The sequence below is a fragment of the Phoenix dactylifera genome, chromosome 18 (genome assembly GCF_009389715.1).
Source record: "Phoenix dactylifera cultivar Barhee BC4 chromosome 18, palm_55x_up_171113_PBpolish2nd_filt_p, whole genome shotgun sequence".
Lineage (NCBI taxonomy): Eukaryota > Viridiplantae > Streptophyta > Magnoliopsida > Arecales > Arecaceae > Phoenix > Phoenix dactylifera.
Window position 1 is genome coordinate 2,837,319 of NC_052409.1, and position 18,084 is coordinate 2,855,402.

Below are 18,084 nucleotides of genomic sequence, written 5' to 3' on the forward strand. Positions count from 1 at the left end.
ATGAACCTCTCATCTATATAGATAGACAACATGATAAAGCACACATCAGTCAATGTTGAAAAAGCATGACCTTGAAGCGTCATAAAAACCTTGCATCATGGACAAGGATTAAAAGTGTGTGCTTCTCATATCTGATTTTTAAAGCTGCCACACTCTATACATGTGAGTCCGTGTATCAGAATCCATATTGTGGTGAGCAAAAATGCAGTTTTCTAAGCAATTTTGAAACTTTATTGCTAATTGAACCCATGCATCTCGGCGTAAGGCTCCTAGTAAGTAATAACTATGTAGCATGATTCAAGAATGCTAAACCAAGCAGAAGACGTGAAACAAGTTTAAACCGAACACAGTTATTGATGTATCTATGTCTTATATCCTCTGGAAATGAACAAGGATAAGCTCTATATAGCTTGCAAGTTACAAGTTATTGCAGCCATTTAATTTTTCAAATTAAAAGAGGAACTAACAATTTTTTGAGAAAAAAAAAGAGGAGTGAAAAGATGTGTCACCAACCTCTCCAAGACGACGGCAAGCGCCATATATACCACCAATTAATGTGGAGAAAATTGCATACCAGATTTGTGTATCCATGAAATAAACCTAGACACATCATGGCCGCAAATTAAAACAAAAAATGCATAACAAAATGGATTTTATGGTATTATGAGTCAGGATAGAAAAACAAACATACAAGAATAATTGGAGCCCATAATGCAATCACAATACCGAGGTTGTTATTGGCTGCAGGCAGAAAATAAGACATAATAAATATTTATGAACCTGTAGAACATAAGTTATCCCTTGCGACAATACCTCTCGGAAAAAACTCATGCCATTGAAAATTTTTTATCGGCTCTGCCATGATATCTTTTGTTGGCTGAATAAGAGGCTTGATCTGCAGTGGCAATTTGGCTCACAGTGATTAATGGAAGTGGATAGAAGATGCCAAACTATTCAAGTTCTAAACATACAATCGGAAAAATGCAGGGAAAAAAATCCAACAAGGATGACTAGATTTCCAACATGAAAAATTACAGTTTTTCCCTGCACAACTCAGATGGGTAGAATATGTGAACATGGCATATTCAATTTATGTACTTACTATCTTAAATAGGCCTAATTTGTCATAACCCATCGATCATTTCTAGCAAGCCATAATTCTTCTTCTCATAGACTAAAAGGCAGAGCCAGAATTCTGTAAAATAGGAACTTGTACCCATAATTACCTCACAAGATAAAATTTCATATTTCCTATGCATTTAAATCTTCATATTTTCTGCTCGGCTAACAAGTTAGTTTATGAAAAAAAAACTTCTAATGCATTTTTTGACAAAATTATCACAATCTTAGTATTGCAATAGTACAATATACAAACTTATATGGGTGTTACAAGTAAAAAAAGTTAATATGTCCATCATATTGCAAAATAAATGAGATTAACCTTGAAACAAGAATGATACAGTATCTTTAAAAAAATCTTTACGTTCTTATTGTTATATATTACAAGAACTTTCTACAGATAGAATCCAGAACAATGACACAGTAGCAGATTTCAGCAACCAATGAATGAATAGTTACCTCAATGTAGTAGCTAAATGCCAATTTTACAGCTATAAGAAGGATCCAGAACATTGTATACCTGAAATTAAGTTGGAATGGTTGGAAATAAGAATGAACAAGCCTCTACTGAGTCATGGACTACAGTGATTACAATAACTACGAGAAAGGATTGTCTTCTTACTTGAAAAGGGAGAATGAACTCTCATGCATCCCTCTTCCAACATAGAGACGAGGCTGCCAAATGAATGAATGATTAAGATTGCTAAAGCAGATAAAAGTCCTAGACTGAGTAATGCGAATGCAATTGGGAAAGATGATAAGAAGATGTAGATTTACCTGAGACCACCACATCATGAGCATTATAATCTTATAGTTTGACCTCTCAAGAAACCGTCTCAGGAATGGGAATAGAAACAACAAAGCACCAAGCATATTTGGGGATAAATATATGACCACTGCTAAAATATATAGCGAAGGTTGATTTCGACCATCCCCAAGCCAGTTCTTAATTGTCCTTGCTAGGCCCGTAGGGTTTTCCCAAGTATAGGCATATGTTACCGGTAAAATTATCACCCAGGCAGCAGCTGAGATGACCTTTAAAATATATCTCATCTTAACTGGAAAAGACATACTCCTCCTTGCTTTCCAGCTCAAAATAACGTCAAGGATGGCTGCAGGGTTAATATTTTAATAACATGTAAATATAGCAAACAAGGAACTTCTTAGAATTAACTAGAAATGAATTGGAGAAGAAGAAATACAAATTTCATAAGCACATTTAGAAATTCCGTATCAGCTAACCTTGTCCCAGCTTCATTACTGCAGCAGTTATAAATATGCTCAACACTTCCTTAAATACACCGGCATAAAAAATATCACTTGGTGACCCGCCATTCCAAGCAACAATAATCATGGCCTGAGAAACAGAAGGCACTTATCAGCAACGAAGCAGCACACATAGGAGGAGGAAAAGCAGCAGGAAGAGCATGATTTCAGTGAGCTAATGGGAACTAAAACAATAAGTCAATAACAGAGAATCACCTGTAGGCATAGAATAAAGAAGCTCCACATTCTATCAAAACTTCGAAAGATATGCCAAAATGAGCGTATCTCAACAAAATTTATTTTTCCAGTCCATCGATCACTACTGGTTGGTTGGTCCTCCTGAATCGCAATGATAAATATTCAAAATTAAACAACCCACCCCCCATCTTTCATCAAAATTAAGGAAAAGAAAAGAAATTTTAAAAGTAAAAGCACAACCTGAAGAACCCAGATTTTGTGAGTTTTAGTGGAATTAGCAATCATAATTCATGGGAAAATCATATAGCAGAAAATATGGCACATTTGAAAATTGAAACAAATTATGATGTTTACTGCATATCTTTACAAAAAAAAAGGGTGAAGAATACATGAATCCCGGTTTTCTGGTTCATTTTTTTTCATCATGATGAAATTTATTTTAGTACTTTAGAACAGGAAAGTTACAATTTAGAGCACATCCTCAAGATATCATATATGATACTCACATAGAAGAAGCAAATTTCAATTTAAGCCGATAGCCTAACTGCATAAACCTGTTACATAAGGAAATATTTTTCAAAGACAATGACCTAACACCTAAGTTTCTAAAATGTGCTCTCTTGATTAAAACAATTCTAAAGAAAATAAAATATAAGATAGCAAGTTGCATTCAGGCAGTGCATGACTAGCTGATGGCTCAAGGTGCAGGAGAGTAGCTGAGATTAGATTGTTGATTTGGTCTCTCATGCATGGACCTTCATGATAATAAGGTAGAGCTTTCATAATAAGGTAGAGCTTTTACAGTACCCACTGTGAACTCTAGGAATTTAATTTTTCCTTTCTTCTTTAAGTTGCCAAAAGTTTGCAATTAAGAGCAGATGAGGAATTACGAGTCCTTATTCAAGTGAGAAGCATTATTTACAAAGTTCTTTGGTCTGCCAATAAAAGCCAATCAACCCATGTAAAGCGGCAAATTTTGAAGATTACTGGAGATTTTTTGATTGAAAGAAAAATCTTGACTGGTTTTGGCCCCTTCTCCGCCCTCTATCAAATCTCTTTCTCCTCTCCGACTCATCACTTCTTCAATTCCTTTCTTTCATGGCTGATTATAATCTTACTGCTACGACAAACTACATTACTACTACTTTTCTGATTTAATTATAGACATCATATCTTATTAATTCAACAAAATAGTGCTCTTTCCCTAATACTTGCCATTCTTCCCACATATGCTCATCCAGTATAAAAATACATTATAGTGTAAGTGCATTTCAGTTGTCTTGAACTCATTTCTCCAATGATCTAATCAATCCATGATCCCTTTGCATATGCCTAAATACTCCAATAAAAACTAAAACAGAACAGCTTTGACCATATATCTTACAATTGTGGAAAACGCAAACTATATCCTGTTTCTGTAACAGGACATCGATCTGATTTCTTGACCCAACACATGTTTAATCTCTTCCTTGGGTCCCACACATTGCAGGCCATCTGCATTTGGTCCTGCATCAACAACTCCACCTTAACTAAAAGAAGCCCTAGTGTTAGGATCTAGCACACAAGAGAAAGCAAGAAGGCTTCTAGAGGTTAGCAAGGGTATTGGGAAGAGAACAGCTTTGGCTACAAAAAGTGAAGTGTTTTCTTGTGGGTTTTCCTCATCTCTGTACATGTAATCACTTATTTATACATTCTAATCTTTACAAAAGGAAGAGAATTTCTTCCAATGGAGTGGCTTGTTTACTCTAAGGGGTTAAAAATTCTTAGTTTCATGCTTGTACTCCTGCATCTTCATGGACAGCCCAATTTGGCTGAACCACAATCTGGTGCATGTTGTGTTGATTATTTTAATTTTGCTTGCCTTGTCTTTCCTGTGTATTTTGCAAAAAATCAAAAACAACCACGTTGGGCAAGTTGCTTAGCAATGACACCATGGCCAAATATATCAATCCAACAAGGCCCTCACTATTTACAACCTCTATAATGATGGAGGCTTTTAAATGGCAAAGAGCTCATATTAGTAGCTTATTTACTGGTAATGGGCTCTCCAAGACTTGTCTCTTGGCTATCTTTTGCCCAAGCAAGCTACCTGTGTAGAAACAGTAAGGTTAATGAGCGCTCAACTAAACCTTACCCTTACCCTTGTATTCTGAAGTTTTCTTTATGATCCCAGCAATGTTTGAGTTTCCATGGCTCTAGTGGACACAATCTCCGTTTGAAATCACAAATGACGATGATGATGATGATGATGATCCAAGAATTCCTTAGTCTAAGAATTACTCCAACACTAGCCCCTAGCATCATGCATGGCTTGCAGGCAGATGTGCTTAAATCAATTAATTTAGTTAATGATAGTAGTTATAAGAAGGCCTGCATCTTTTGCCAGTGATTAAAAAAATTAATAATTTGCAATTTGCAAACAACATTCTCTCTCATCAGCCTGCTACTTCACAACTCACCTTGTGCTGCTTCCAATTTTTGCTCAGATTATCTGCATATCCATTATAGCAATTAACAACTTGGTGATGAGGTACTTAAGTTTAGGCTCAGCACTTTAAGCACTGAATAGAAAAGTTAACTGAATAAACTATCACCTTGTCCCTTCAAGTGATAAAAAATTAGAACTTCTGAAAAATTCTGACGTAAACAGAAGGGACATATAAAATGACATGGCAGGGAGAAGTCCATGCATGCTTCTTCAATTCTTCAGATCTATATTTTAAAATGTCAGAAAGGCAGAACATACATTATGATCTAAAATCACAACATAGATAGGAAAGAAAACAAAAGGCTGAAGCGTGGTGTTTTTTGATCATCTATTCTAATACCTCAGAGTAGTCGACCAGCATTCTAAAATGAAATGAAAATTTTACAGCTATTGTCTCATTAACTAGGAAAATGTATGCAAACATATAAAGAAAGCATCACATAAGAAAGTCCATTCCACAGAAAAGCAAGCATGTGAATACACACAGAAGCCCTAGAAAAAAGGAGGTAATGACCTACGAGGCTATGACATTATTTGCATATGACAAAGATAAACCATAAAGCAGCAGAAAAGAAAGCAAATAAAATACAAAAAAGAAATATGTATATATGTATGGCTATAAATCAAATGAAATGTACGATATACAGCAGCTACAGGAAGTAAGTTTGGAGCCTACTCCATTTTTCTCGTTATTTCGCAACTTTGGCGGTTGGCAAAAGAAATCGGCATCATTTCTCATAGGCCAGCCTAGGCGGAAACAGTCGACTGACCTACAAATTGTGAAAGGGAAATTATAGAAGATATTTATAGATAGAACTAAGAATATTTGACAATTAATAAAGTTTTGTTCTGATGCTACCAAAAATATTCATTCAAATCATCATAATTTCTCCAGTGTGAATGCTTTGATTTTTCTTCTTTGCTCCTTTCAGCTTCCTGCATGCAACAATTACATCTTGATTAAGTATCCAAAATTAACCAACATGACAAGAATCAACTGCAATAATACCTTTTTTATAACTAGGTAAATTGGAGTCACAACTTTTCTTAGAAAGGCTTCTTCATCACCCCCATATGCGGGCTTTATGTTCTCGCCGGTCATTGGGCTCACATTTCCAGCTAGCATACCATACAGTTCAAATGCCATCTAAAAATAAAGAAACAAATATTAAGAGGAAAGGATACCCCCACATAAGAGCAAAAGCAGAATGTAATCATGGTAAAGCCACCCAAAAGAACCTCACTGTTAAGCACAACTTTGGTTGACTACTACTTGCTAAAGCCATGCTAAACTGCACTCAACAAGTTGATCACTGGGGGAAATCACATGCATAGGGGCTTTTGAAGACCAGATCAGGTCCCTTAGTTTCACATTCCCATCAACAAAGCTATGACACATTAGCACATGCCTCTTTTGCCAAGTACAGGGAAAGAAAAAAAAACTTGCCACTGTCGTCAGGAATAACCTGATAACATTGATCCCTGGTGGTGCTTGAAGACTATTCCATGCATAATGCATGCATTTCTCATGACTTGGATTGCCAAACTAGCAGCAGCCGGAAAGGGAGTCCAAACATCTTATTTTAATGTTGTGCTAAGATCACTATAAATATAGCTCAAGCTCTTTCTGGCTATCAGAGCCTCTAACCCCTCCTCACTGCCTATGCCACTTGATTGTCTTTTGAGGCCTGCATCTGCATGTTCCAAATGAACTACAATAGCTGGAACCTTCCTTATATATTCTTCAGCAAACAGATGCCAAGATAACTCAGCAAGGATCCAACATTTATTTGCCTTGAAGGAAATTGAAAATGAAATAATCATCCTATATTATTGAAACATAGAGGATAGAAATTGATCTAGATGTTCGCAATATTTCATGAAGCCTAGCGCATGCTTGATGACTGAGCTTCCTATTGGCAATCTTTACAGATAGAAAATCTTGAAAGTCCGTAGCAAGACCTATGGCACATTCCACCTAGCACAAAATATCAATCAATGTCTTCATCTAGTAAACGTATACTCTTGCAAGCCAATCAGCCTCTCATTTAGTTTGCCCACCCCCAAGTGCCAGTGCCACAAAAGGCAAAGTGGCGTGTCTTCTAGGTTATATTCTAATTTCTCAACAGCGAGCACATGCCTAGCATTGTTTTTAAGTGTGGCTTAGTTTGGTTTTATCAACATTAACCCATCCGTAATGAGCCTAGGAAGATCAAAGCTTGCCAGAAGGTTCAGGGCATGAAAAAAACAAAGACCCTTAAGATATGTTGCACTAAAAAAACATAAGCCCTTATGTCTTGATTTTTTTGAGCAAGGCTGCTAGTCACTGAACATACAACACCATCCCCCCCAACAAGATATGCCATCAAAACAGAGCATCTACAAATCTCGGTTCTATGGCATCACAGAGCAAGGATCTACCTTGATAAAGCAAATCAAATCTAATTTTCATTTCTTTGTCATCATTTTAGCTTGACATATCATTTACAGCTTGGAGACCCTTCACAATAATTTATGGTAATAAGATAGGTTTCTAAGAAATACTTGAATTATCCAACTTGTGTTATAGGTTATGAGGGATTCCAAACTCTAGAATGCAACAAAAAACTATCCAAGATTGAAAGCATAGAATTGTAAAAATGGTTATTATATATATTTCAAAAATTCTTTGTTACCACAAAAACATATACTCTTTAGTCTTTACCCATATATGGAAAGTGTTTTCCTTTGGAAACACATAAAGAGCATGGAGTCATAGCTGGACAACATACATGATGATAGATGTAGCAAAGGCATTCTGGCATGAATCTCAAGTTGGCAGCTTCACCCCATATAAGAAGGTAGAGACCCATATATAGTAGCTTGCGCTGTTGCACTTCCTGTTGGATGGTTGGCAACCTAAAATTTCAATAGATTTACAAATGTCTGTCAAAAGGAGAAATTCAAATGATAGCAAACGTAATTTCAACACGAAAGAGACTAGAGTTAAAATTTTGGCTGAAAAATCAGAATGAAATGAAGATAATGCATCCTTGTAAACACCTGTACAGCAACACTTACCATAGACTACTCTTGCGATTCAAGTATTTGCACCATTTCTTATAGTTCTTAAAAAGTTTCTTCATCACGTCGTTTAGTGCACGTTCATCCAACTGAACAAGAAACATTGCAATTATTTATATGAACCAGCAAAAGCAAAATGGTAGAGCTCCAGAATTCAATTTATAGTAACAGGCATAGCAGAAGCAAACCTACCTTTGGTTGTTGGTCGGGCCTTGGAAATTGACGGATGTGGACATTTGCAAGTAACAAAATCAAGTGTTCCCTTTGATTTGAAACATTATCCTTCTGCACAAATTAGCGAATGCAACACAAGATAACATATGTAAAGGGAAAAGCGAGAAATTCAACAAGTTTCAATGACCAACAAATTCCATAAAGCTACTTCAGAAAGAACAGCATTATATCTGGAAAAAAAAACCTCTTTGCTAGAATTTTTCACCTGAAAACCAAACATAGCCTGAAGCCAGTCAAGTAGGTCTTCATCAGGCTTTTTCTCATGGTCCTTGGGCCATGGGAGGCCCCGGGTATTGCGTAGAGCATAAACAGCAGCTTGAATCTGCAGAATGAAATCAGCTTCTTTAGAACGGTTTAGCCAAGAGATACATATCTCACAAACGAAAAGGGTAAGGATGGAAACCTCAGGATACCGCATGATGGCCTGGTTTGCACTATCAGGATCAAGAGGGAGAATATTGTAAGGGACATAAATCTTTGTCTTTTCCTCAACTTTATTGTGAGTCTCCAAGATCTGTGTAAAAAACAATAATTACATAACAAGTGCAGAAAAACTGATTTTTAAAAAATAAAAACAATGAAACCAGTTCTAGTAAGGAAGATGAACTAAGAGGAATAGCCAAGAACAAACAATTAAAATAAGTTCTATTTACCTCCTGATCAACATCAAGAGATTGTGTCAGATTGACAGCTTTTAAAACCTCAAATAAGACAGCAGCAGTTTGATATGCTTTGGTAAGTTGAGCACTGAATAAAAGAGGTCAATATGTCAGAGCAGTGGCATCATTGTGTAGTAACCCAACTCCTCACATTAGCCCAATAAACATCTTCAAGAAGTTACTCACCGATCAGCTTTATCAGCAGCATTTTGAAGTGCTTGGATATACTTCTTGTAATAATGCTGATAAAAGCTCTGCATTTCACGAGCATCACTCTGTTTGACTCTTCCCTTTAAAGTTGGATCATTTTCCTGTAAAAATGAAATTATGATGTATCAAAAGACAACACATACAACCACATATTAGTGATTGCATTTAGTTTCAATATTTTCAATGAGTCATAATAAAAACACCACATGTAAAGAAAAAAGGACATAATTTAGAGAACAGTATCCACAATAAGAAAAATTAGAAAATAGCCATCCAATCTAACATATGACACGTACAATACAGTAAAATTAGAAAATGCAGAAAGCAATACAACATAAATCACACAAAGTAATAGCATCAAGCACCAATCAAATTAAACAACATATTGCATAATCAGGATTCGCCTACAGACTGAGACCGAACGTACCATACTATACATGTAAGGTACATGTACAATGCCGAGGTTCGGTGTGACATAGGGGCCGAACCAACCTATACCGGGCAGAATCAGCTGGTTTTGTGTTGTATTGACTTGTACCATCTGTTTTCGGGCAGTACCATGGTTCGGTGAGGGAAAAGGTCTCACAACCCTATGTCAGTATGGGAGCTGCACCGTAGCGTATCGGTAAGGAACCGGTATGGCACTTGGTACTAGTGTAGCAAACCTTGGTACACGGACTAGTTTCTTGGAGAAGAATGTCATTCCCTTTATTGGAATAATTGGCAATAAAGAATAGCATCCTCCAATGATGAACATGATATTAGCAGATGCATGCTTATCGCATTGACTTTTTTGTAATTTCTACTCTTTAATCTATTTCATCAGAATTATAGATTTGCTCAGTAAAGGAATACTTACACATATTAGGTCAATATTATGATTAGTCTGCAGATGGAGTTTATATTCTATATATAGGTTGTTCTCCATGCATTAAGAAAGTCTCCTCAAGCACACATAAATTAACCACTCGGGTGAATCTTCTTGCTTTTTTGGGTAATATTAGTCCTTTTAATTGCTCCTATTGTACTAGTTTTAGGACAATAGTTCATCTTCCTTCCTGTATGGATCTACACTCCTCCACCCTTCTAAAAGCCGATTGAATCTTCTTAAGGTTAACTGGATTAAGTTGACATTCTTGTTGTAGAAACCAATTCACAATCTGAGATCTCATTTCTCATTGTTTGCCACCGTGCCATTGGTTCTTGGCCTCCTTAATATAAATAACCTTTTGTATAGACCTGTCGATTGGGTTTTCAGTGGCCTTGCAAACTCTATTGGTCCATCTTCAAGTCCAGGGCTTTAACAAGCAATACATGGATTGACGGTTGACCTTTTAGAAGTTAGGCCCATTTGTTAAATATAGCTTGTTATCTTGCCTTAGCCATTTTACTATTAGATTTTCTATGGACCACAATCATAATTTATGCCTACTTTATTTTGCCCTTTGTCTTCTTTGGGCTATACATGCATAGGCTTCTTCTATCAATATTGCAAAGCAAGGTTCACCGGGCAGGCATCAGTGGTCGTACTGGCCGACGACCGGTTTGGTATAGTACAAGCTAGTACCATAGCGATCCGATGCGTACCAAACTAGAGAGAGGGAGAGAGAAAGAGAAAGACAGAGGGCAGGGGAGAGGAAGGAGACGGAGAAGAGGTGAGAGAGAGGGGCCCACAAAGAAGGGGAGAGGGAGGAGAGGGAGGAAGAGAGAGAAGGAGGGATGGAGAGAAGAGGTAGAAAGGGGTTGAAGTCGAAGATCACTGCCGGAGAGGGGGGAGAAGGAGAAGGAGAAAGAGAGAGAGAGGTGGGGCTTACCTCATCAGCAGCGACAACTGGGATCCCTGAATAGCTTGCTCAAATCAAATGAGAGAGAGCACTTCAAGTGACATAAGACATGTTCGAAAGAACACATCGAGGGGAGATTATAGGCCAAACTGACCTGCGTTGCCGAACCACCCAATTCAAGCCGATTCAGCCATCCTTGTTGCAGAGTATCAATACAATATGCTTCAGTAAGGTTTGACACATAAATTTCACTAGTATGTTTATGTTGAAACCTAGGTGAGCATCTCACATTATGTCAATTTACATAACCTACCAATAAGCGATAGATATGATGTCAACCCAGTAAGTAAACCTAGACTTCATGATACAAGATGATTCTTGTTTGTTTCAGGTTGTTCCTACCACCAAAAACATTTCTTCCTTTAGTACAATGATTTTTTGGTAAAAGAACTAAATCACAAATTACACATGAAATCAACTAAGATTACATATATTTAATGTAAGCAAGGAATTCTTAACAAATTTATCACCTATAGTCTCATACATTTAAAAGTAAGTAGGTTTAGCAAAGCTCAACAATGGATGCGCAAGCTTGTCCCCGCCATGAACAAGCAATTCAAGAATCCAAGCTTCGACTTTTGCAAATCAGGGGCTATTCATGTGAAAGCCTAGCCTAAAGAATCGAACAACTTGAACAATCCCTTTATCAATCTAAGCTCTAGTTGTTTATGAATGCATTAGTTCACTTGCAACCTGCAGGGAAGAAGGGCATCACTAGATGTCATAGTTTACCTCCAAAGTTTGAGATACCATCATACATCAGTCACAAGAGAGAGTTAGGATCTTTTTGACAGCAATGGGATATCATAACGGCCATCTGAGCTGCACACAGCTTCAAATGACAAGCCAACAATGGGACCATGCAAATGATTGGAGAGTAAAGCATAGCATTGGAGAGGAGTGAGAAAGCACTGATAGGAAAAAACAAGAAAGCAGATATTGTTATTGCTATGTCTCATGGATGAGAAAGTAGAGTAGCTGAACAAATGAAGCCCCGATGAAAGGACAAAAGGAAAAAATTCTAGCTATCTATCCTCGAAATTTTGGATAAGATATGTGATCGCTGATAGAGCCCACAAAAATCCAGCATGAGTTTTTTTGGCACCATCACACATCAAGGACCACTACCCTATCATCGATGTGAGATCTATGCAAGATCGAGGATTAAGTGGATAATGATGAATATGGCTTCACTGCTGTCTATGAATCTATGTTTTTGTCAGGACTATACAGAACGTTTATATAATTTTTTTAAAGATAACGATAACAATTATAAAGTATCTAAAAAAATATGTCTACATATTTAAGCATGCCATTTAACATCCAATCAACATTTGGATCCATATCTCACAGCATTACTTATCCAGTCACAATTCAAATTTTCTTATTATTAAAAAAACAGAAGTAGAAGTTCCTGCAAAATCGAGAAAATTTAGAAATGTATCTTAGCTTGCTAGTTACATATCCTTCTATAGTAACTCATGTCTTTACATCCGATGCATCGAAAAGTACAAACACCTGTTTATGGAAATGACAACCACTAGTTATCAGAAGCACGAATAAATTAAAAAAAAACTTCAAATATTCTATTTGGTCCCTATGGGAGATCTCCACACTTAACTAAGCCATCTCAATAGTGCTGAAAAATAATTATTTGGAATCAGCACCTGAGCTTCAGTTATGCAGTTAAGCTGCTAGGCATAGCACTGGATAGGTTATAAAGATCACCTATATTTCCAAACCCAATGCTGAATTGCCAATATGATAATTGAAAACATCTATGATGAGTCTTCAACATAGTGGAGATGCTCTAGCATCTGCTGCAGCGAGTAAAGACAAATCCATAGAACTTCTATTTAACAAGAAGGAATAATATCACAATCATTAAATCAAACGAATATGTTCTTCTCCTTATCAAATTGCAACCTGCTCATGAGACACTATATTTGACAATTTAGTAAAGGTCATCACAATATAGCAATTCAATGCATCTTTAATTAAGATAAAGTAAAATACAACTTTAGTGGGAATTTGGTTCATTATGCCTCAGCCTGAATATTACAAAGATTAAAGATTCAAATGAACATAAAACTCTTTAAACAAGAATAAATCTCTTTAAAAACCTTCAATGTCCATAAAAACAGGCACACATCGATACTGTTAACAACAACGAATTATTCTCATACCAAAATGATTATGATGATTACTAGACTTAAAAATTGATTTTTTTTAAAAGAACATGCTAACGAAATATAACTTAATGTCAGGATGAGGAAAAAGAAAAACATTTATTTGCATGCAATATTTTTATCCATAACTAAGAAAAGAGTGCTGACCGCATGGAACATATACTAACAAGCATAGTATAACAACAAATGGATGTAAGACATACCCTTTCCAGCCTCTGCAAAAGTGCAGTTTTAAATTGACGAACACCACGCCCGCTCGAAGTTGGATCCAAGCGGTGAGCTTTTTCAAATGCATAGAAACGGCCTATCCCATCATCAGAAATAACACATCTCATATTCAGCATAAACATAGCAAGGACTCCAACAAGAATGTTATAAAAAAGTGCCAGAAGAAAATGTTGAGACAATCAACTTCAAAGATAGCACATATTGTAGAACTAAGCATGCATAGAGTAATTACAATAACCAACGTTCGGCGGCCGGTAAGGAACAAGAACATAATATCCCAAGTTGATGAGATTTTTGTTCCTTTTTTTTTCTTTTTTTTCCATCATGCGTGTATGTTTTGATAAGTTGGCAATTACTTGTCCAGACGGTGCAGATTTAAGATTTTAAAAGTCTAAGAAGAGTACGGAGGCTCACTTTAACAAAGTGAATTGTGTTACCAATCAAACTAGGAGTTATCTAGGCATACTAATTATAGTATAGCAGATAAATGAAAGAATCCATCAAATATACTAAAAAGCATTGAATCACAAACCATAGTCAGTGCTGCAATGGTAAAAAAAAAAACTCAATCCTCAAAGACTATAATCTTCGCATCAAATTCACCATGCATAACTTGAAACTCAAGACAGACAAAGATTGCCCACTCAATTGTTCAGAGACCCTCAATTCAAGACTAAGGCTACAATAGTTCCCAGTTACCCATGGAACATCTCATAGACTATGCAAGTAAAACTACAATGTTATCTAACATGCAAACCGAACTGATCAAACCAGCACAAATCCAACCGTGGCATGTACAAAGGGACAACGAGTAGCTTAATCAAGCATACGAACCAAGATCAAACGGCATAAGGAACCGCCGACGAGGAACTTACAGAGGTAAGCGACCCGAGGGTTGCTGGACTCGACCTCGTTGGCCACACGGAGGATGGGAGCGATCTCGACGAGGGACGATGGCACGACCTCACTGTCAAAGATCGACTCCCCGAGATTCCCCGCAGTCTGTGTCCGGAGAATCCGCTTCTGGACCGGCTGCTCCGGTCCCCTTCTGGAAGAAGACATTTCTCGCCGACCTTCTCGAGAACACCTGGTTTCGAACAAAAAGTATCAAGAAACGAAGAAATCGACGAGAAAACAACTACTGAAACCCGGATCGAAGGCATCTAAGTGGAGAACAAGCCCCGAAAAGGGGGGAGGTTACCTGGTTCTTGAGGGGCCTACGAAGTAAAGCTCGGCATGGAAGGAGTTAGAAAGAACCGGGAGACCAGAGCTCGGAGAAGAGAAGAGCGAAGGAGAGGAAACCCTAGGTTTGGCGCTGGGTTTGGAGAGGTAGCGAGAGAGCTACCAGTGGAAGCAAGAGCAGGAGAGCGATGGGAGAACAACTGGCGATGGGGCAGGAAACATAAAAAAAGGCAGCAGACTCATCAGTAAATAATAGCGGGCTCAGATGACCGAGGTCTGTTGCTTTAAACGTACGCGATTTTTCGGTATATTACAAAATTGCCCTTACTGACTGGACCTGGATGGGCAACGTAATAACAATTCTAAAAAAATAAAAAATAAAAACGAAATAAAAAAATATTATACAGAAAGAAATAACCCACGGACACAAGGACGTTCAAAGGTGGATACAATAAATGATGATTGCGAGTTCCGTACAATAAATATTCATTATAAACTGAAAGGCCAAGAAAAAATTTCTTTCAATTAATTTGTTACAGAATTATATAATACAATGATGTAACAAAACAAATCACATTAAATAATATAAGATTCCAAATTTTGATGATTCATGTCCTCTCGCACTCACCAGATAACGAAAGCCCCTGACTTTTGAGCTCTACTTTATTATACTTTAAAATAAATCAGGAGCGATAAGAAAAAAAATCTTAAAAAGAACCGTAGTACTATCCTGTAATTTCAGTGGCATGCGAGGGCATTCTTGTCATGATATTTAACCCTGGGATTTGAATTTCGAAAGGTAAACGTTACGTTACAGCTCCCGTGCTCCTCAAGCATGCGAAGAGGCCGTTTCTACAACGGACGAAATTTAACGTTCCTACCGTTCACCCTTCCAAGATGCTAAAATTACGTCTCGCCCTCCGTGGTTGATGGGGATGGGGGTAACTTATTAATGGTTTTTTTTATAAATACTTTTTTAAAAATATTAGTTTGCATGGGCACCAGCTTAAAATTTATATTTATTTGTATACCTTATAAAATATTATTTTTGCATAAATATTTTTAATATAATAATTTTTCTAATAAAAAAAATTAAAAAAATATTTTTTTCTTTCTATCATGATCGTCTTATAAATATTTTTTACATCTATCCATTAAAAATATTTTAGTTATTTTAATTTAAAATTATTAAATTATTTTTTACAACAAAATGGTTAAAACTTGAGTATATATGTAAAAAATAAAAAAATAAAAAAATAAGTATTTCACAAGGATGTACATATAAATATTAATTTTGAAAGGATATTTATATAAAATTTAGTATTTTAAAAGTTTTTTTAAGAAAATATTAATTTACTTTTACCGAGACCGTACCGGCGGGAGAATGGCCGTCGCCCATCAGGGGGCAGTTCGGGTATCTGGACGATGTAGGGGCCGTTTGGGGTTTGGCTTTTTAGGCGGCGTCCGGAAAGCTGCTTTAGCATCTCGTGCGGGCCCCACCCATGACGATGATGCCATGATTATCCACGCGAGGACCAGCGCCTGCTGTCTCCGCTCTTCGCAAACAGATCGCGACCGTCCGTTCACCGTGGCTTGTGCGAGAGCTTGCAATGTTAGGTGGGTTGATGTCTGTGAGGAGAAGCGTCCAAAACTATCATGTGGTCGGCACGACTTGACCGTGCAGCTCGTCGATGGCATTGTCCAAAGAGGTCTTTAAAAAATGTCCTTGGTTGAACCTTGCATTATTTCATTTTAACTTATCCATGGCAAAGTGCAGGGTCTTCCTTTGACGTATTAAGACCATGAACAGGATTTCCATAGAAATTAAATGGCACTGTAAAATATTCATAGCTCTGTGCAGTCCCATCCCTAAGCGGAGATGAAGAAGGTTGGGCCCTAGCCAACCCTGATTTGGGGGATTATCTTGAATGGTTTCTAAACAAGTGAAGAAGTTGCCAAAACACCATAAAGTCGCTAAAAATTTATGATTTGTATGGTGGATAGATTGGAGTGTCGATCGGGCATGCACTTGTGCCATTTTTTGAATGCAATTTGGATTGTATTTGACGCATCCAATACACAAAGGGTCCTTGCAAGATCGAAATTGTTTTTTTTATTTATTTGTGAGTTGTTTTACTTTCTTTGCTCATTTGCTCCTTCCATCACATCGCAAGAGATAGTTCTCAACCACCATGATATGAGCTAAGCCAAATTGAGTACTTAACGAAGATAAAAGCATCCGGAAATATGCTAGCTTACTTTGTTTGTGAAATCTCTCGATGAAGATACTAGAGTTTAGGTTCAGCTCGTATCTTTACTACAATATAAGAAATTGAGGGTATTTGGCATATTGCTATGGAGTATTTTGCTACCCATTGCTTGTAGATCTCTTTGTATGAATTAAAAAATAAAGGAAAAAAAAAAGCATTCATAAGAGGCATGATGGATAGAAAAAATAGGATATTTGGGCATGTTTGGATCCAAAAATGTTTGCCATGTGGGGTTTTTCACATGATACGATTATAAAGGGGTGAATGGTGGACGGATATACTAATCAAAAATTTTGATGAATTAATTAACACAGGCTAGCATGATACTACTAGAAAATGCCTCTCAAATTTAGATGAAAAATGGTCATATAATTTGCCCCATACATGAATCCATGACTTAACAACCAATTTAGCGGTGTTCCTTGAATATTAGTGTTTCAAAAACGTTAGTATTTCCACTAGATTATTGAAACAAAATATAGCTTAAAGTTTACCTGGTCAAGTATGGATCAAAACAAATATCAACAGATCAAGATTTGAAGCTTATACCAAATTCACTCTTCGGTCAAAAAAAAAAAAAAACACAATGTTGGATCTATTAGGAACTAAGGCACATCCAAGAAAAGTTGAAAGTTCGATTTTTTGTGTCATACATGCCTGATTTATCTTATATTAGACAAACTTACAACCAAGTTTCAATCAAAAAGTTTTGACCACTAACCCATTTGACTAGAAATAAGAACCGAGCCTCATTTCGACCACTATCTTGTCTATCTTAGATTGAGTTAGTTCCAAACTCGAGCCAATTAAACTTAACCTACTTCATCTAAAACTCTACTGAGATAAGCAGATTGATGACTCAATTAAGGTAACTTGGAGGTCAATACAAAACATAAGTAAATGATATATGAATACAAAAAGTATAGAAAACTTGGAAGTTAAAATGTAATATCAAATAAAAACAAATTATTCCACATGTAATATTTAGCAAATGATTATTGATAGTTGAAAAAAACTTATGGATTACGTACGTGTATCACACACACACGCGCGCATAGATGCAAAACAGGTTAGAAAAGATAATTTTAGACACTTAGTTGAGTTAGATTATGATCCACCTAACAACTTGGCGAG

The 18,084-nt window shown here is 36.7% G+C and overlaps 1 protein-coding gene across 1 annotated transcript in view; it reads right to left on the reverse strand.

The window, feature by feature from the left end:
- LOC103723400 (callose synthase 3-like) overlaps positions 1-14,912 on the reverse strand; it is a 30,204-nt gene extending 15,292 nt beyond the window's left edge. The window contains exons 1-21 of the mRNA XM_008814309.4: positions 14,700-14,912; positions 14,374-14,585; positions 13,474-13,574; positions 9,214-9,338; positions 9,022-9,115; positions 8,772-8,882; positions 8,574-8,690; positions 8,327-8,419; positions 8,132-8,223; positions 7,843-7,969; positions 6,081-6,218; positions 5,931-6,007; positions 5,748-5,841; positions 2,602-2,724; positions 2,362-2,476; positions 1,897-2,231; positions 1,742-1,794; positions 1,579-1,639; positions 814-895; positions 692-741; positions 514-600 (exon numbers count right to left, since the gene is read on the reverse strand). Coding sequence (XP_008812531.1) covers positions 514-600; positions 692-741; positions 814-895; positions 1,579-1,639; positions 1,742-1,794; positions 1,897-2,231; positions 2,362-2,476; positions 2,602-2,724; positions 5,748-5,841; positions 5,931-6,007; positions 6,081-6,218; positions 7,843-7,969; positions 8,132-8,223; positions 8,327-8,419; positions 8,574-8,690; positions 8,772-8,882; positions 9,022-9,115; positions 9,214-9,338; positions 13,474-13,574; positions 14,374-14,560 — 2,262 coding nt within the window. The 5' untranslated portion in view covers positions 14,561-14,585; positions 14,700-14,912. The remainder of the gene's footprint in view (positions 1-513; positions 601-691; positions 742-813; positions 896-1,578; positions 1,640-1,741; positions 1,795-1,896; positions 2,232-2,361; positions 2,477-2,601; positions 2,725-5,747; positions 5,842-5,930; positions 6,008-6,080; positions 6,219-7,842; positions 7,970-8,131; positions 8,224-8,326; positions 8,420-8,573; positions 8,691-8,771; positions 8,883-9,021; positions 9,116-9,213; positions 9,339-13,473; positions 13,575-14,373; positions 14,586-14,699) is intronic.
- Between the last annotated feature and the right edge of the window lie 3,172 nt (positions 14,913-18,084).